The sequence below is a fragment of the Pocillopora verrucosa genome, chromosome 8 (assembly GCF_036669915.1).
Source record: "Pocillopora verrucosa isolate sample1 chromosome 8, ASM3666991v2, whole genome shotgun sequence".
NCBI classification, from domain to species: Eukaryota; Metazoa; Cnidaria; class Anthozoa; order Scleractinia; family Pocilloporidae; genus Pocillopora; species Pocillopora verrucosa.
In genome coordinates, this window is record NC_089319.1 from 8,322,145 (window position 1) to 8,342,885 (window position 20,741).

Sequence of the window (20,741 nt, forward strand, 5' to 3'; positions counted from 1 at the left end):
CTTTTGGTTATAATTACAAATAAGTAGTTTTGTTCCGTAGGTTTTGCTACTTTTGAGATGTTTCCATCAAGCTGCCTTCACAGGGTTTAGAAGGCATTTCTAAATTTTAAAAAACTTCCCGCAAAGTTGTTGGCTGAGCAAGATTTCAGTATTTGTTACTGTTAAACAAAACCTCTTTGATCCTTCACAGATACATGCAAATTAAAATCGAAATTTTCAACGGAAATGGCTGGATGACATAAAAATTGGTTCTCATTTCGGGAAAGATCTTTCTCAAAAATCAGCTGCTAGGCAGCTTTTCTTCTTTCTTTCTTTTCTTTTCTTTTTTTTTTTTTTTTAAAGCAGACCCTGAGGTGATGTCTACATGGCACCAGTTATCAAACTAATCTTTTTGTCATCGTTGTTAGTGTTAGGAAACAGTACCAAACCATTAGAAAACAAACCAAATTCAAGCATAAGATTCGCTTTAGTCGAGGCCAGGGTTTGGAAAACAGATCCATATTTATTTTGGTCTGATGAGCTCATTCAAAATACGTGTCGTGAAACCCTTAATAAACGTTAAAATGACTAGGACCTGACAGAAAAATGACAGGTATTACGTCAGTCCACTTGAATAAATACGCGTTTGGCGCAAACACTGATGTCGGCAGAAGATCTGAGAAAATGAACACCTTTTCTTCCATCTTTGGTTCGGTCAAAGATACTGACTTCGAAAGATGCTTTTAAAATTTGTTACAATCTTGTTATTCCTGACTCACTACCCTCGGCAAATCTTTAGATAACGCTTTCCGCTTCCTCTCAATTCGTATTGTTAAATCACTGGACAATCTGCCATGCGTTTTTTTGAAATGATAGGTTGTGATAAAACAGATCAATTTTTTTAGACTTTAATATCCTTAAAAGAGAAACAAGACACAGTTGGATCGCTAAAGAGAGACGAAAACATATTCTGAATGCAAATTAACATATTGAAAACTAATTTCTTGGTCATGTCACGTTATTGGTAATCCAAACTTTTCTGCCAAGCTGTCGTCCACCTTTACATTAAAAGGTTTATATTAAAAATAACGATCTCTTTCCCTTATGCCCTTTGGAAGCAGCGATCAGGATTTTTCATGCGACTAACAGAACCTCGAGCATTAATTCTTAACAGTGTATGCACTGTTGAGCCAGTTGTGGCAATTAGTTTACGCAAAAAGGCGTCAAGTGGGAGTACATGACAGAGATACAAAGAGATCTAAGAATAAGACGAATAAAAGAAAAAGATAATATAATTTTTAGTTGAAGCGTTGATGAATGAATGAAGGAATGAATAGGCGCCTCTCTCCGACGGCCAAAACAAGGTTGGCAGAAACGCTCTAACTGTGAGACAATGCGTAATTCTACCACTGGTGGCGTTTGTTTTGAAATTTGCCCAGTTCGATGAAATTCACCGAAATTCGCTCCAAAACCCATTACGCAACATAAAACATACAACGGCGATGCTTCAGGTGAACAAAGAGGCGAATGTAGGTTACAATGCTGAAAATTTAAAGCAACAGCTACTTCTAGGAATTGGTTGTAAATCGGCCGATGGTAACGTTCAGTATTGTTCAGTCTTGTAATTAAAGTTAGACACCGTTAAGGAAAGCAGTTTGAATTCTGGTTAGTATAGATTAATCCTTGAGTAAAAGAGAAGTGAGTCCCACTCGCTAATGATGGATTAAAGCTTTTAAAAAAAATTCCATTTACCGGAGGAAATGAAAAGTTGTCGCCTGTACCTGAGAAATTCATAAATACTGAATACTCGTGGCGCGAAATTCTCAAATGAAGATTTTCCTGAGAACCTATCCAACTTTAGGAAATTCTGTGGTTTAATAGAGTCCTTGTGGTTGCGAAATAAAGAGTTTATTTGCGTGTGGTACCAATTTTGCAATGAAGACATGAAGTGTCGTACTTTTTTTTGGAAGAAGAAACCATCCGCTCGTAGGCCGGCTGTGTCAACAAACTGAACCAAAGATTGAAAATTTCCACTATGCTGCATCTGATATAACCGGATGGTTTTAGAGTTAATATTTCGCAGGGTTAGACCAGCTCAGAATTGTAATTGAGGAAGAATCGAATAATCATGACGCGACAAAATTAGAGAATTCAGCGTAATGAACGTGAAGATAAAATGGGCTGGTAGTGACAATTTCGAACGCCAGCTAGGTAAAAATTAATAACGATATAACTTACCGGCCATAACTTGTCTCGTTTCAAGTTGCAGAAGGGCAAGCTAATTGTAAAATTAAAGGAAAAAAAGTAGAAAATTTTTAGATTTGGAGGCAAGCATAACGCGAGAAGACCTTTTTTTAAGGATTAAGTGTACATTTAAGGTACTCCATGTTCAGGTTAGTACGAATTGACTCAAATTGAACTTACCGTTAACAAAAGCAGCCCATCCATCGTCCGCTTTGAGAACAGAGGTTTAACCATGTCAGTCTGATTTTAGAAACTGTAGATTCTGTTAGAAAACCACTTCATTTTCCCGCCTATGTGAGATGGTGAAATGTACTGACATATATTATGGCGAAGATCTGAGTGTTTCCCGTCCCTAACAGCATAAAACACAATCTACAGCACCAGCTGTCATACTGACATATTGACGTTTCAGCATTTGTAATAAAAGGAAAACAATATAGATTTAATGAATTTGCATAAAATGAGCCGGCTATCTAGCCTGATATATGTGTTAACCGTCAAAATCTACTGATCCCATTGGATACTTCTATTGTGATTCCGTGCGTACGACACCTCGATTCTCAATTCAATTTTTTTCTTTCATGCCACCAAGAAACGTAAACAAAATTTTCCGAAAGCTTGACTTTACTAACAACCGTTTCTTCCAAAGTGCGGGAATAAGTGATGCATTTTGCCTAGAAACCGGTGGCACTTGTTCTCCAGTTTAACCTTCGATCCCCTGTGTTTACACAGTCGAAAAAGGGAAATACAAACCACAGTGTTTTCCGAAACTAACGATATCAACTGTGTCAGAAATCTTAAAAAAAAATAACGTCTCTCAAATAATCCGAACCAGGACGAAAGAGAGACATTTTATATTAGTACTTAATGTGGAAAGTTAGTCAGAACAAAAGGCAAGCGCGACTTCAAATGCTTTCATTTCGTCGCAAATGTTGAATTTGATCTCGTGGTCATGCAAAATTTACTAATTCTTGTCACGTATTTTGAATATTTTTTTCGAAGATCATTATTTTCTCCGTCTTTTCCACTTTTTGATTGAAAATATTCTGTTTTTTATTACAAACGCCTTTTATCACAACTGTTAATTGCTAGTCTAGCGCGCAAAGAAAACTCGCCCCTTCGTTTCAATACAGTCTTAGTAGCTATTGTACTGACTACAGAATCTCCCTTTTTTTAGCTTCATAATCTAGTTGAAAATCACAACGATAATCAGCGATTATAACCCACTCGGAAAACTGAATTCCTATTCAATCGAACGAGTAAGGATGAAATGGAAAAATAAAACAATCCTGCTAAAATTCAGCTTAACCCTTAACCTACTTCATTACCAACAATTAATCCTGAAGTTTGCAGGGGTGTTCATGTAACTATGGTAACACAGGGTGACGTCAGTGACGACGGTGACGGAGACGTAAAAAAAAAAATTAAAAATTGACATTAGATAAGTAAACAAAGCCGCGAGAAAATTAACTGTCGCTTAGTTTGAAAATAACTATTTGAACCGCTTTCAAAGACATACAATTGACATGTATACACCCTATGGTGAAAATTTATTATTGAGCTAGAGCTTGGAGTAAGATGTTAGTTTTTCGCTGGCGAAATGCTGTTTTTATTTTGTTTAAAACTGAATTTTTATCAGACTCGTGGGAATCTCTTGCTACACTTATAATTGCGTTTGGCTGAAGAAAAGGTGTTAGGTCTGAATCTCATATTTATTTCATCATCATTCATCTTTTCATTTCTGTGCGCTGGGTGTTAAAATGGTTTTAAATATCTCTTCTTTTCAACGAAGATTTTATCAAGCTCAAGCTTCATCCCGTCTGCCAGCTCATTTTGAGCAACGAAAAAAAGGCAAGCGAATAAGCGTAACTGTTAAAACCCAAGGGGCTCTAGTGACAAATAACCAGCTTGGAATGAATTCTGAGACACAAAAACTGAACAACACTTTATTCGTACTGGGTAGTGACAAATTTAGAACAGCTTTGTTGCATAATATCCGAACTTTTCTTTCGACTCAATTCCTATTAGACTAAGAATAATTTCGCGTTGCACCTGCAAGCTTGCTAAAAATTATCGTCGCAGGAGACCATTTCGGCTTAGTTCATCACGCAAAAAAGGAATTTTTAATGTCTGAGGAAATTTTCTATGGAAAATGATTCCTTAGTTAGAAGAAGGAAATTCACCATTCGCGCAGAAAATTTATCGAACACAAAGTCAAATACACGAACTCGATTCTTATATTTCATTTTTTAGTATCAAGAGCAGCTGAAACACAAAGATGGAATCTTATCTCCATAAAAACAAGGACTAATATTTAGAAACCTAACCTAAATAACATCTTTTTTTGTATGCATAAGAATCGAGAGCTAAAGGTCACAGTAATATTACTGAAGAACCATTAGCTAAACTTTGGTCTCCACTTAAAAACTGTGGTGAAAGAAAAGTATATTTTTGAATAAAAGGTAAGTCTGTCCCCCATAAAGTGTGCTAATTTACCACGGTATATATCCCGATAAGAACCCCGGGGCCAATAAAATGCCGTAGGAATTCTCGGCGGTTCTGTCTCTGAGGAGGCGGCTTATACACGGGATTAAATTAAAAAAGACAAGCGTTTCAAAACAAGCCGATAACAAACCGTTTTTTTTTGTTTCATCACAATAACTCTACAGTTAGTGTTCGTAAACGGAACCGATAAGAATATAGTGACAGACTTCGATCTTAGTTTTCATGCAAGCTTCACAAGGCTTCAAAAGACTCCTCATCATAAAGCTTTAAACTATACAGCTCACGGATTAACCTGAACCGGACCAAAAATTATAACAACTAAATCCATTTCTTTTTTATCTTTCTTTCAAGCATCATTTTTTCATTTAATTTCTTGAAAAGTCGCAGGAAATTGACGCACTTTTAAAGGAGTACTTCTCTTAATTTAGAGTCCATAATCAAAAAATCAACGTGAAAACAGACAAACGATATAAGGAAAGCAACGGGAATAAGTTCCTGCAAAAACTGTTGCTTTCCCGGGGTTAATCATTCACCAGAATCTCTGGTTTTATGAAAGACAATTTGCCAATGTACTCGAGTTCTTGAACACTATCCGCAAGAAATTCCAGCATTAAATATTGGCTACACTTCCGACAAATTTCTTACAGTCATTAATTTTCTCTCGACAGTTTGAATCCTCGAGGAAAATTCTATTAATCACCCACAAAATTGAACACAATTTCACCAAAGAACAGTCATGACGGTTAGAATTATCAGTGATGTTTTTCTTCCGAGATTTATGAGCACAAAGAACGGCCCGCGGCCATGAGGGTTATAAATTTTGTCTCGATAGACTTAATTGGGGCAGCGAAGTTGATTACTGTGGATTTCAAAAGTGCCAAACTTGACACAATTCCTGAAAGCATCAGAGGGAAAAACACATCACAAGAGCAAACACTTCAGAAGGGATGGAAACAATCACGGAAGCCTCGATGAGCTTTCAGCCCTAGTCTAAATATAGTTCCTTAGATATTTTTCACTTGACTGTGACGTTTTAGGCAACATTTCCTGTTTAATCCATCAAACCAATAAGGCCAGGTTTAAAATTTGAACTCTTCATGAGCCGAACCAAATATCTTAAATCATGAGTAAGAAAAGTCTGGCGTCTGACCTTAATTAGGAACGACTTCAATATTAAGGCGGATTAGGTGTTTTCTCCGCCCGGTTCGAGCGGAAAAAAAAAGCTAGGGAGAGTCTTATTATGTAACTTTTTTGATTGACAACGGAAACATTGAATGAATGTCATTTAACGAGTTTCAATAACAACACATTGAGCTGGCAACTATCAACTCATAGTAACCTATGAAATTCAAGCAGTTTATTTTTACTAACAAAAAAAAAACGCAATCAAAACCCACTGTAAAAGACTCAAGTCACATCAACGTGAGTAGAACACGGCAGGGCGGGAAACAATTCTTCGAATGAAAAGCGCGAGAAACGCGCGTGCGTTGAGTTGCAGCCTAGCTCGTGATTGGTTGAAGTGACAATGACACCCTTATCAGTTTTTGTAACCCAGTTTCCTCATTGCATTAAATGACGCAAAATTGATCACCATAATAGTAACACATTTTCTTCAAATTCGCAGAACCTTAATACTATTGAAAGACTAAAGTTCATTTTACTACGACTGGGTCAAATATCGTCACTTCTTGTTAAAGAAGTAAGCTTTCTTGTTTTTGACATATAATTTGCGAGGCCGTTCCACTCTAGAAATTATTTTTACCTTATAAAACATATATTACTCGGCAGAAAGCCTGTATTGAGACGAAGTCTCTCTTTCTTAATATACATTTGCTTTCCTGAAGAGGTCTATTTTCATAAATAAAAAAAAACGCTACAATGAGACCAAGAACTGTCCCTCCTTTTCAGAGAGGTCTTATTGCGCGACGGACTTCACAAAAAAGGAGTGGCATCTCATAGCCTACATCTCCTCTTGTAAGATATGGTAGTGACACGAGTAGGAGAATCTTCATTCTGCCTTTTACATTCATAAGATAACTCGCTTTGTTTCTCATCCCAGCTAACTTTACAAATTACAAAGCCAAAGACTTGATAGTATCTCCTCAATTGAAATTAACTTCACACCGCGATACAAACTTGAACATTCAGCAATTATGCTAATCTTTTACAACACCAAACACAGTTGTGATGTCAGTAATTCCCCATAAAAGTAGTAATGAACACTCATTCCATTAAACTTCTTGAACGATGGTATCTTGTGTCAATATCCCGCCTAGTGCCTTCATAACACGATCAGGCATGTGATCGCTCAGCATGCTGGGATGGATGACAAGCTTGACGTAGTTCTCTTTGTCTGCCCACATGACGTCAAACTGCGGGCTTTCCAACCTTTCAAAAAGAGAACCAGTAAAACGATTAAATTTCCTGATTTATATATAATGTTATATAGCTTGTTCAAGACTCAGTCTAAAGCTCAACTAGGAGCCCTCGTTCGATTCATAAAGTTGGGGCTCAACAAGACGAGATCTACCTATCTGCAAATTTGTTTTCGGAAACTTAACTAGTAAAACCCTTTCTAAGCGTCTTTTCTCCGATTTCAGTGGATAGGAAAAGATGACGGAAAACAAAATCTCGGGTTACCTGCGGACAAGTCTCAGGATATCAATGAGGTTGGGAGGGGAGGTGCACTTTTTAGCTGGGTTGCAAAACAATAAACAGAAACAACCCGGCCAAATTGGGAAATTGCAATTTTCACCTGACAGACGGCCTCTCGTCGATCTGTAATATCTTTCCGGCTGGGAATAACTGTTCAGCGGAGACTGGTGTCAAGGATGATGTCGGGGCCGATTCCAGTTCGCCTTCAGTAAAGTATCCAGTGGACGGCTCTCCGGGGGTCAGAACTAAAGTATCGTCTGGTAAACAAACGAAGAGCAAAGATTTACTGGTTGGATATAATTAGGGCTGATACTTGATATAGAAAAAACTTAGGACCCTTGGTGGTTAAATGGCAATTAAGACGATGGAAAATGGGTGACAAAGTCGTGAAGTTGAATCATTTTGTTTAAGGACTTTTGACTTATTAGCAGATGCTAGGCAAAGTGCATTAAATAGGTCAAAAATGGTGAAATAGCTTGAGCTGTTATTATACCTTGAGAGCCTTCTAGAAGAGGTTGGGTCAAGTTAGATTCCCACGAATGATGGTTAGAAGTTGATCTGTACTGGCGAGTGCGAGAAAAAAAATGCCGATCTTCACCTTGTCCAGCTCTGAGACTGGGACCCAGAAAGAAACACAGCGCCTGCCAACAGCCGTTCATAAGAACACGGTACTGCGAAGAGGTATAAATAAATAAAATGAGATGAAAAACGATGTACAAGAAGGATAATCAAAATGTTTGGGCCCGAACCATGAAAATTGAACCAAAAACATAAATTGGAGGCTTACTGGAAAACTTTCCGGGAAAAATTAGTTAAAAAAAATTAAACCTTAAAGATTTCTATTTTGTTTTCTCTTCTTTCGTTTGCCTCTTCCTATCTTTATATAAGTTCCCAATCCTACCAGACATGTTTTTCAAATGCGATGGAACTTGGAAAAAACAAAAGTCCCGTTTCAAGTAACCAGAAGTAGTAGACAACAACCCGGCCATATGATTGGTTCATTTGAGTCACGTTAATGGCTGTGTACCATAATACCCCCGTTTACAACTGCCAGGTTACTCAACATCATGTACACGACCCATTTTCCTAGCTCGCGGGAAGATTGTGGCTTTCGAGCTCGAGTCACTTATATCGAGCTCGGTTGCTCAGGATCCTTCTAGTCGAGTTGTGACTCGAGCTCGGATAGGCTTTCGAGCTCGAGTCACCTATTTCGAGCTCGGTTGCCCAGAAACAAATATTGATCCGAACGTGCCTTATTCTACCGCATACCTTAGGGAGGGAACATTTACTAATAACAGCCACTAGATCTTGACGGAGCTCATCCCCGCTTTTAACTCCCATTCTACGTGATAAAAGTAGATGAAGGTGAGTATACTAACTTTTCGTCATTTAATATTTTCGCAGCATCAACCAGAAAAAATTTACGTAACCAACATAACTTGAGTGAAAAATATGCGAACAATGTCAGTATCTGGGCAACTGCGTTCCTACCCCTCCCCTAACCCCAATACTAACAACGATCCAAAATACGTAAGAAACGTGCAACATAGATCAATAATCTTACCAATGACTGAAATAAGCAGGGGAAAAAATCTAATTACTTGCAAGCGCGGGAAGAGTTTAGCTGATAAATACAAACTGTAGAGGTACGGAAGCGAGAGAGTTAAGAAACTGTAAAATGGAAAACGCGAGAGTACGTTTATTTTGAAGAAAGCAGGGAAAATCTTGCTCAGTTACGGCATTGGCACATAAGGTGACGTTATCATGCGAGCAAAAAAGAGCAAATTTTGTAACAAAAACAAGGCAAAAATTCTACCACTGAGCAAAACCACTTTACTTCAAGAAAACTTTTGAAAATTTATTTAGCTCTGAAGGAAAACAGGCGCTTACCTAGGAACGACGTCCTTTCCAAGAACAACGGAAATTATAAAATCTTCACAAAATGGAGTGGCCGGAGCACTATGAACAAAAATTAAATACGGGAGCAATTATCTATGAATAACGCCATTTTAAAAACCAGCTCACATTCTGTGCTTTTAACTCAAATTCAAACGCAAACAAGAATACAAGATGAATTACATACCTGAGCACGCTGGGATTGGAGTAAGCGAAACAAATCAATTCTGGGTAAGTTGGTTTGAGAAGAACGGACAACAACGAGGCAGTTCCAGCACCGAGAGAATGACCAACGATTACGAGACGATAATTCTACGAGAAGAAATTCTCTCTTTAGGTGCATTTCTATCGAGTGTTGTGAAAACCGAAAAAGGTTATCTCAACGGCCAATAGGAGCAAAGAAAATTTCTAAAGGAGCCAATGAGAAATCAAAGTCATTATAAGCCAACTGCCTGAAGCGCGGGAAAACGCGGGTGACCAAGTCGCGATTGGTGTAAGTTTTGCATCTGATTGGTGAGGGAAGTGACACGAGTTTACTGGACCAATCACAGAGCGATGTAGGCAAAACCTGGGCAATCCTAATTACTTTCGACACTTGTTTGAATATTGCTCAAAATAATGAAATCAATCTAAATGCAAAACCCTTAAATTAGCAGCAGCATTCTTACGGCAAGGTAAAATAAGCTAAATGACACGCGTGCAATTGATAATTACAATCACACACAGAGCTTTTCGCGAGCATTTCAAGACGTCTAAATCCTACGCTGAAAACGGTGATGGCGTTTGATAAGTCAGCTAGAGCAGTTGAGTATTCTGAAATTATAGAATACTAAATCTCACAGAACAGCTACATTGCGCAGAATCGTTTCATTTTAACAAGAGTTCACTCCTACTTTATGTACACTACCTGGCCAGCTCTCGAGAAAGCACGCTCAAGTAGTTCCTCCTTTTCTAGCTTTGACTTGACATAGCGTGCACAAAGCAAAATACCCTGAGAAGTAAAATGAAGAGTGTGTCAAAACAAACGAAGAAAACTTAAGGGGCAAATAACACCTCGAAGAGAAAGATTCATGCTATGAAAAAGTAAATAAAGCAAATCAGCATTAGTTAACTTTCTTTCACCATTCTATAACATAAAAACTTCATGCGTTTGAAGCCGGCGACACACCTGGCGAATTTATGTGCGGATAGCGACGATCGGCGAGGTGTGCCCATTGCGGCGATTGCGATTTTCACTGATCCCCGCGACATGCCAGATATCAAAGATTTTATAGGTCGATCAAGGTCGCCGCAATCGGCGAATAAACTCGCCAGGTGTGTCACCGGCTTAACGAGCCTCTGGAGTATTATTGGTTAGAAAGCGTTATGGTATAAAACTGCACGATTTTCTGAACGCCCGAATAGCTTTTCGCCCCCTTTCTAAACATTTGAAGAAAAATCAATGGTGTTAAACCTCGCCGTTTTCTTATTCTCTAATATCCATTCCCCTTAACCCTTTAACGCTCAAAAGTGATTAACATGTAACTTCTCCCTATAATATCCATACGTCATCCATCCAGCAAAAAAGTAATAAGAATACTCAAACTTATCATGTAGAGGTTGTTATCTAGATCTAATGCCAAATTCTCTTAACTAATTTACCAGGAAACGAGTAACAGCTACAGGGGAGAAAAAAAAGTCAGATCTTGGGAGTTAAGAGGGCTAATAAAATTATTTTGGCAAAAAATTCATGCGCTGGCTGTCGAATTAATTTCAAATTATTTTACTTTACCAGTTACAGCTCACAATAACACGAGTGAATCTCGATTTCCCCTCCTTGAGTCCCACTTTTGTAACACCTAAGTCACAAGAGCTACGCGTTCAGAAACTTCCCAAAGCAAAATCTCGCATGGACATTCGAAAAGAGTGCGATTGTATACCTTATGCGCATAACAAGTAATTTCAGTTCCTTCAATGCTAAGTTCTTCTTGCTGCCCAGTCAGATCAGTCAAAGCATCCTGATGAAAAACATCAAGTGTTACATATAATAAGTAGCTATGAGGTTAAGATTAGAATCACCTCCAACGACCATAAAAAATGGCACAGCCTGACCTAAAAAGCTGCCTAGTGTTGCCCACGTAGGGACGGAGGATAACCTCTTGACTGTGGTCAGGATGGAGGAGGATGCAGACCATTTGGTTGTTTGTGAAGGTAGATTTAGAGTTGAACACAACACAAAGGGCTTGCTCATGAACGCAGTCAGCGTCCACAGTACTCCGCCATATTGCCTCCAACTGCATTTAGAGAGTTAGCGAGGAAAGGAACGTTGGCTCCGTTTCTCGAAAGTCCCGGTAAGTTAACCGGCCGGAAGCAATGATTTAAAATCAAAATTTTAAAAGATGCAGGTTCCGACACTTAAGAGAATCTATTTTGTTTCTTCAACTGATAGTTTTATTAAAGAATTTTTAAAAACTTTTGAAACTCCCACCTTAAAGAAAAACAAAACAGCTTTACGAGCCTGTTAAGTTACCGAAATCTTCGAGAAACGACCCCTTGAGCCGTTCCCAGTCGTAGTCATTACGCTGTTAGCCAGCGCGAGTTGCTCAGGAGTAAAATGCGTATAATCATATTTACACGACATCGCACCCCCGTGCACCGCACGTTTTGTACTGGGGCGATTTTAACCCCTTTAACCCCTAAGAGTGATTGGTTACTATTTTCCCCTATCATTATCCCCCCTAAAACAAACATTGAGGTCATGAGAATAAAGGAAATGATCACCAACTAAAGACGCTCTTGATTTTTCTACAAATTCTCCTTATCTGTACCATAGGGAATGCATAGAGGACAGTATGGAGAATATGGATACTGATGTTAGAGGGGTAAAGGGTTGGGGAAGGAACAGGGATTGATTTACGGTAGAAAGAGATGTGACACTGGCAGGCTATGGGTTGCTTAGCTGTCTAAGCCCACGGGCAATGCAAAGTCAACATAACGTGACGCGTTTTCTCGAAATGTAGGAAAGTGATTTAAAGTTTCGAAATAACCGGCCTTATTTTATTGGTCATCGGATAAACCGCCACAACAACCTCCACCATCTATCACATTAATCATTTGTAATAAATAGTTAGGTTGAATAAATAACTAGCCTGCATAGAGAGGGATCCACGAATGGAGACCACCACTGCCTGACAATCGTGATCCACTGCCACATAAAAAGGAGGTTCGTAAATCTGCAGAAAAAAAAAACTTTAATCAGCAAGTTATTACAGGGTTCAAGCTCAACTTTTATGACAAACGGCAAAATTATTTTTAGCCTTTTACGCACTTAGGAGAAAATATTTGCAATATCTATGAAAAGGAGATTATCAACTATTTTCTTCAAGGATTATTTAAAGCTCATCTCTAAACAAGTATTATAGTAATAAGGGGGGGGGAGGACTATAGAAAATAGACCGCCAATGAGGGGGTGGGGTGGAGGGAATTACGACACTACAGAACCTTAGGGGAATCGGGTAAGGCTTATTATGACACGACCGGAATGCTCCGATGCTCCCCAAGTGATAAATAATAGTGATCTATCTCTTAGAGGTATCACTAATATTCCCTCCTCCTCCCCCAACAACCCCTAGCTGAGACAAAAGTCAATTGTGGGATACCCTTTGGCATTTAACAGCGTTCTGTGTAAATTTGCCTGTGATAAACGCCAAAAAGTTTCAAAACCCGAGAAAAAACGCCCGTAAACTCGAAACAAGGATAAGCACGAACATAATACTACTTAAATTAACTTTCAGAAAGTTTTTTTTCCTAGTTCTAAGACCTTAATGTAGTTGCTGTTGTTTTTATTTTGTTCCACTCGCATAAGCGGCTGCTTTTCTCTCGAAACAAGGATAAGCACGAACATAATACTACTTAAATTAACTTTCAGAAAGTTTTTTTTCCTAGTTCTAAGACCTTAATGTAGTTGCTGTTGTTTTTATTTTGTTCCACTCGCATAAGCGGCTGCTTTTCACTTCTCCCTCACAGTCAGTATTTATCTCCTTTCTTCTCCCAACGACGTCAATTAGATCAATATACCGACTGAAATGACTACTTCTATTTATTTTTGCTAATGCCTTTCTAACTTGTTGATAAGACGGAAACACTGGAAATTTGCATAGTGTGTTCTGAAACAAAAGCAAAGTAATATCATCGATTGCGCTCACTCAACTGCTAATCAACTCTCTCGTTGGCTCAAAAAATCGCTTATTAACGAGTCTTTTGAAAAGCTTTTTGGCCCACTGTCAAGTTAATTACCACCGTACTTAATAAGTGCATGAATTTTTGGCACGCAATTACCAGCAATTGTTAAACGCTACAAAAAGAGACAAAAAGTACAGCTGAAAGATAATACTTTGACATACAAGGATAAATCTTGGTGGGAATGTTGACAACGTTGATTGGAAAGGGGTTGAAGTATTTTAGTCAAGAGGCAAAAGCAAGAATCGGATCTTAAAACTAATTTTCATAAAGATTTCCGTAGAATCTATCGGATCACAAGAATAGAAGGGACAGTGATGAGTCAGAACAAAAATATCTGCGACCACATAAAGTTAACCAAGAGAACATGGAATGATGAGCGCGAGAAACGCCAAGAGGGCAAGCTTCGTCGCGGAAGACCGCAGAAATTAAACACTGAACAAGCAAAAGATCATCGAGAAACTTTAGAACTGCAGGGAAATCGGTATTATGACGCTACGACGATAGTGCAAAGTTTGGACATTTCAGTGGCGAGACAAGCGAAGCAAGGAGATCATAGTCACAAACAAAGTACAGTTTTCAAATCGGCAAATAACCGAACTAATAACTACATCGTCCCAAAGGCAGACGAGATTCTCGTCGATTTACACAAGATATTGGTTTTTCGCGACAGAGATCCCTTCATAAATGCCGTGTGCACCAAAAGGCGTTCAAAACCAAAAGGAACCGAGAAGAAATTCTCCAGGGAACAGCGTCGTGTACTTGTAAAAAATGCTTATTTTAGGAAAACTTCTATGACGGTCGGAGAGCTAGCGCTTGACAAAGGGAAGGCTGCTAATTCCAGCAAACAAGGACGTGTCCGAAATAACTTGAAGAACTCTGAAGGCAACAACAAAAGTTGTAACGACTCCGAGCGACCAGAAACAAACAACGTCGGCATAGTCGACAAGGAATCGCAAGAACCTCAAAGAGAGCCAAAGTAACTGCACGTTTGTGCATGTATGCATTTGAAGGAAAAGAAACTGTTCAAACAAAAACAGGCTAAAACACTAAAACTGGACGCAATCCCGTGAAGAGTGGACTTATTCTAAAACTATTTCCACTAAACCTAACAGCGGAGTCACCTCAAATATAATAGCATACGGCATGAGTTTGATGTATTACTATTGGAAAAGAACTCGGCATCGCCATAGTTTCAATTTGCACACCAGAGTCAAACAAACAACAAAAACTAGAGGCAGGAAACGTAAAAGGACTCAGTAAACACTAAACACTTTCAAGAAAAAATTAAAAAGGATTTTTCTCTCTCCCCTTGTCTTGTTTGTTTGTTTTAACCTTTACAAACAAATAGGTAACAAAAAATAGTAGTCTTCATGTTTCTTTTACAGTCAACTTGTGAAAAATTGTACAGAAACGCAGGTGTTTTCAAGGTGAATGCGAAGGAATACCAAAGGAGTATTGTAATCACCTTGCGTTACTCGTTTAAAACAAAATTGAAGCTAATCTTTACGGGCCTTATAACACTAAGGTCACGTTACTTCGGCAAAATGATATTATTATTCGCCTTGTTGGCATGCTCACAGAATTCCACAAGCAAGCATGTGACCTAAAACATCTCTTTACAAGTTTCTCAACCCGTCCACGATAACGGGTTAATTTTTGATTCCCTATTGCCTCGTCTTTAATATAAATTGTACGTGGTGTTCAGTCACCAAAAGGAGAAAACTCCCACTTTCTTAATCAATCAGACTCAAAACTAGACCTTGGTCACTCGCGTTTTCCCGCGCCTTAGTCACCAGCGTTTTCCCGCGCCCTGAGCACTGTGAGTTCTCATGGCTCTATGTAATATTTACCCTTCCTCTGATTGGGTGCTGCCATTTTATCATCACTTTGGTTTGGGTTTTGTTTTAACGACATTCAGTCGAAGGACATAAACGGGTCAGAAATACGGTAAACTGAATGAAAATCAAAACAACGGCTTTATCCGTCAAAGTAACACCATTATTTCACCTTGTTGTGGTAGGAACAATATACCAAATCGACATCCTCTAAATGAGCTTGAAGTTTTAGCCCAGCAGAGTTACAATAACAGCAGTTGTCTTCAAAAATGTGCTCTCCCACTGGACGGCAACCCCCAAAACACCTGTGCAATAAAACAGATGAAGACATTTTTGGAAAGATTTCTCGTTCAGAGCTATTCTTTTTTGAAGAGTGCAATTTTCGCTGGCATCTGTCAACCCAGACTACGCACATTCCCCCCTTTCCGTTAACGTACGTCGTATAGGTCAAAATTGCGCCTCGTGGAACACTCAGAATGAATTAGGCCTCACTCACAGAGTTCCGCATGGGGCGCTACAATCAATGTTTTTTTTTCACAAAAATGTTTTTATTTTCACTCGCGCGAAGCACTTCGCCGGAAAGAAAGGACTTCTCGTAGTCTACAATCACACTTCATCAATGCATCAATATTCGGTACTGCTAACACTACAAGCTCGTGCACTGGGGTTAGGGAAGGAAGATTACGCTACCTCTAACGAAGACTGGATAGACGCCAATACTGTGAGGAGAAATTAGATGCTAGTCACTCTTAGGGGATAAAGGCTTAAGGACAAGAGAGTTTCCAGGGGAGTTGAGACGGGCCGTTTTTAAAGGGTTGTCTGTTAATAGGTATCGTCTCCTAATGGCCACAGCTGTAGTTTACTTCAAATACCTTATTCCACTACAAAGGTTACCAGGCCCAACACAGGGATTCATAAACACGTACAGAGGCCAACCATAGGAACCAAGGGCAAACTGCATGAAATGAGTGGCATCCTGTACCAGGGATTTCTCTTTCTAGAAGAAAATGTGACGGAAATATCCAACCTTCAACGTTTTTACACTTATAATGGTTGTACAAAATTACGTAGGCATTTTTAGAGAATGTAGTGACAGAGATGGAAAGCTAAGGCTTAGGTTGGTATTGTTGTTATCCTCATTCATAGATGGAGGTCAGGGGCATAGCCAGCCTCATGTCTTGTTGTAGGCCAGTACTCTTAGAAAGTTCCAGTATTTTTTTTTGTAAATTTTGCAACAATTATTTTATAAAAGTCAAGTGACGGAAAAGATTGTATGCCCAGGGTCTACAGGACGATAAGCTGGCTATGCCCCTTGAGGTGAAAATCTGTTTCCCCAGCTATTCACATGGTGAATTTTTGTTAAAGGAATACCCTTTTCCTTCTTTCTCAAATTATTTTCAACTACAATAAAAAAAGTCATGACTTATTTTCAGGCTGCCTGCCTTTACATCTTAGGTAAGACATCAGATTGAAAGAAGCCTTCATGTGGCATCATTACAGACCTATCTGTCACCACATTTTCTTTAAAATCATTTAAACATACAACACATTACAAAATAACATAAAAAACCTTTCGAAATGATTTCAATACAGTACTGGTATCTATCCAAAACAAATTACCCCAAATTGATCCTATTTGTTTGAATTCAAGATCTCTGGATCTTTAGCCAAATTGTATCACATTGTGGCCCATGTCAATTACAGTATTTCTGTATTATGCTCTAATGTAGTCTTTATAATTATTACTCACAGGATCACTAAGATTTACAGGAGTCCCTTTCTGAAGATTCTGAAAATGACAAAATACAAACTTGTGCAATTAGAAATAGGTTATCAGTTTACACTTTTTTTTTTTTGACATCTACATTGTAAAGGTTAGTGTAGACGGTTAAGAATATATGAAGGTCATATATTTGAACTGCGGATAAAGACATGAATGAAAGTGATCTTCGCAGTGATGTGCACTACTTAGGCAGTAGTGAAAATAAGGCCTGAAAAAAAGTCAGGCCTGACCTTTTTTTCAGGCCTTATTTTCACTACTGCCTAAGTAGTGCACATCACTGCGAAGATCACTTTCATTCAAAGGTTAGTGTATTACAAAATTTTGCAAAAACTAATGCTATCTCAAAGTTTCATACTTAAAACTGATGAAACAACACTGGTTGGAAGTAACCAATCAAATTACAAACACTGTGCTCTGATTAGATGCATTTTGAGGTGTGGGATGGTGATGGGCTCATTTGTACATCAAGTCAAATATACAAAAATCCCAAATATTTCAAAACGGCTTCTAATTAAGTCACTGAAACAAACAAACATCTGCAATTTCAACAGTAACGGTTCAGTATGTCCACAATTAATTCTTTACATTTGTATCCTGTATGTAAGCAGTTGTTTGTAAAAGGCCTAGTTGCAGCTACAAAAGCAAGAATTTATTCTATAGATCTCTTACTTCTCCCTTCATCTTTCTTTCCATCTGCTCACGATCTTGTTCTTCTTGAAGAAGAATGAGTCCAACAGCAACATCAGAAGCAACAATGTCCACCCCATGCAATCCGGAGGCTAAAATATCTGCAATGTCTGACACTGCACTGAGGTACTGATCATCTCTGCCAGTAAAGAAGCAACACAACCAACGACATCTCTTCTCCCAAAGCTGATATTGGGGATTTGAAAATCAAAAAATTAGAGAGAAAAGTTTTGTCTAAAGATAAATGTATCATCTTTTTTTTCAGCTTAATTTAGTCTAACTTATCAACTGGGTTGATAATGTAAATTGGCCACTGTATAGAGTTTAAAGCTGATGTTTCAAGCAAATGACAAAGGGCTTTATGTTATCGACTGAGGTGATAGTACTAAATTACATGTACACTGCTATACTCTTCCACCAATGCAGCACCACAGTTTCTCTGGAAACTCACTTCCTTTATTAATTTATCTTTTTTGTTCATTTGTTTATTTGTTAGATGCACAAGATATAAATTTGCTGAGTCATAGAAAAAGACTCCACCATAACACCGGTACCAAGAGCTTTGTGTTTGTGTTATTTTAATTAATGTCTCCTGCAAACTGTAATAGTTAAGATACAGACCCCAGCATATTTTCCCTATCATATCAGACCATGACATCTAAAGCAGCTTCACATTTCATTGTGAGGGCAACAAATTCTTTCCATTTAGTAATTAAGAACCATTATTCCAGACTAGGACCTGAACCCATGGCCTTGCACAACAACAGAGTTGATAGAGTAAATTTGCCAACATAGGGAGTTTCTAAAACTGACTTTCTAGCATAGCTGTATGTTAGAGTGAGTGAAAGAATTGTGGGTTTTGTATGGTTTATAAACAGAAAGATGACACTACACTATTAATGGGAACATGATAACATGAAAAACAGTCAGTAATAAATTAGCTGAATGAAAAGCTTTAGTTTATACCATAGGGATTTATAGAGCCTATTTGAGAGATAAATGTTTGTTCAAGAGTTTTGTGTCTTTCCAAACTTCCTAGATGTAGGAAAAACTGAATTTTTAACAGATATTGATTTCAAACCTCTTTTGTTGATTCTTGCATGACAGGTGAAAACTCCCTTCCAAATGGATCCTTGTGAATTGTTCCCAGTGGATCAAACAACACCAAAACACCAATAAAAACAACAAGTAAGATCAGCCATTCTAGAGTCACTGAAACACACACAGCAATAACCAAGCTTGGCTGACAACTAGAGCCATTCTTTACTGCCCAGTAGGTCCCAAGAATTGTCCACAGCAGCTCTGGCAGATAAAGTCCAAGTTGGATATAAAGTAATACTGGCATTAACTGCCGTGGTCTGGAGTTCATCACAGTTCCCTGTATACTGATGTATATGATGGCAATTTCATTGATAATCACCAGGCTGGTTAGAACAATTACTCCAATAAAAAATAACTGCAGTTCAAGCCGAGCATCACACTTTTTAATCTCATCATTCTCAAAGCTGTACGTCATAGATATTACAGCCAACCTAATTGTTGTGGATAAAATGAGTCAGTTATCAGTGCATAATGTAGTATTCTTAAAAAACAAGAAGTCTTAAAGAGCAATTTGTGTGATATTAAGCAATACTTTGCGTTTCTTAACCCTTTAACTCCCGAGATTTGATTGTAAATTCTCCCCTCTAACTGCTCCACATTTCCTTGTAAATTAGTTACGAGAGTTTGATGTTAGATCAAGATAACTTCTACCTGATAAGTTTGAATATTCTCGTTACCTGTTTTCTAGATAATGAATGGATATCATAGAGAGAGGCAACATGTTAATCACTTTTGGGAGTTAAAGAGTTGGCAAATCCTTGATTATTTCTGTATTCAACAAACTAAATAGTATACATCTGTGACAAAAATCAGTGAAATTAATTCTTTAGCCTTAAGATAGTCTGTTAAAGGGAGAAAAGCACCCACTATCAATACAATGGTGGTAGAATGGATGAATAGTGAGATATATGTATGCTGGCCAATGAAATAAGAAAAAAAATTCATACATGCCAGTGTATAATGATAATTAAACAGTTATTTTACAAAGTTCGATATTCTCCAGCCACATCTCTGGGGTAGTTGTGAAGAACAAGTTCCTGAAAAACCTGTTGATGCCAGTCAAAGGTTTGTTTTGGACTTTACTTCTCAGGTACATGTATATTGTCACTTAGAGGCCTGTTGGTTATATGTCAGCCAACAGTCCACCAACAGGTTTTTTGTGGGAGTAGTTCTTCAAAATTCCCCAGCTATGGATGTTTAACCTTTTGGAACTTAAGTTACATGTATGACACTCTTCAATTCTCAGATCAACTATTATTCCCAGTTCTTTCTCCCTCACCCACACACACCTACTAAAGGAAAATACACCTTGAAATAAAAATCAAATGTCTTTCATAATGACCTTATGGTATTGGAACAGATAATGAGCTTCTAAATTCTGCAAATTTCATTAAAGAAATCTCTAAGGAGGTATGTTCTGTGACTGGCCATGATTAGAGCTAGTTTAAGTCCAAATTGTGCACATCATTTTTACTAAATACACCACAATTACTCACCAAACTAGTCTAACTATAACTCCTACCGCTGCTGGGAAAAACAAGTCATCGCTACCAATACGCCATCGGCGATTAAAAACCACCAAGGCAGGCATCTCGAAAATGGCAAGTTCTTTTCAAAATAAACTTTTCAATTCGCGAACCATTAATCAGGTCATATTGACCCTTTCATTAACTTTTTTCCTGACATTTTCGGTGAAATACGAAAATCGAAATATTCCTGCTTCACTTAAATCGCAAGTGAAAGAAAAAAGCGCCTAAAACAGATCAGCAGGACTCATGAATAATATTTAACGCCATCCTTCCTTGTTTTCAACAAGTCTTCCATATTGAAAGATG

The 20,741-nt window shown here is 38.2% G+C and overlaps 2 protein-coding genes across 3 annotated transcripts in view; both read right to left on the reverse strand.

Moving 5' to 3' along the window:
- LOC131793195 (polycystin-1-like protein 2) overlaps window positions 1–2,608 on the reverse strand; it is a 30,313-nt gene extending 27,705 nt beyond the window's left edge. The window contains exons 1-2 of the mRNA XM_066170636.1: window positions 2,404–2,608; window positions 2,218–2,257 (exon numbers count right to left, since the gene is read on the reverse strand). Of these exons, the coding sequence (XP_066026733.1) occupies window positions 2,218–2,257; window positions 2,404–2,457 (94 nt within the window). The 5' untranslated portion in view covers window positions 2,458–2,608. The remainder of the gene's footprint in view (window positions 1–2,217; window positions 2,258–2,403) is intronic.
- Window positions 2,609–5,759: 3,151 nt separating this feature from the next.
- On the reverse strand, window positions 5,760–20,722 carry LOC131793238 (diacylglycerol lipase-beta-like). Of its 2 annotated transcripts, none has more exons than XM_059110656.2 (15): window positions 20,403–20,722; window positions 18,887–19,337; window positions 17,788–17,991; window positions 17,086–17,124; window positions 16,208–16,332; window positions 15,508–15,640; window positions 12,408–12,491; window positions 11,199–11,276; window positions 10,187–10,270; window positions 9,467–9,591; window positions 9,274–9,342; window positions 8,653–8,725; window positions 7,982–8,054; window positions 7,484–7,640; window positions 5,760–7,116 (listed from the first exon to the last, which is right to left on the reverse strand). In XM_059110656.2, the coding sequence occupies exons 1-15, from the start codon at window positions 20,495–20,497 to the stop codon at window positions 6,960–6,962; spliced, it is 1,947 nt and encodes a 648-aa protein (XP_058966639.2). In that variant the 5' UTR covers window positions 20,498–20,722; the 3' UTR covers window positions 5,760–6,959. The 2 variants fall into 2 exon arrangements, with proteins under 2 accessions (XP_058966639.2, XP_066027520.1); XM_066171423.1 differs by having other exon boundaries at window positions 7,877–8,054.
- Between the last annotated feature and the right edge of the window lie 19 nt (window positions 20,723–20,741).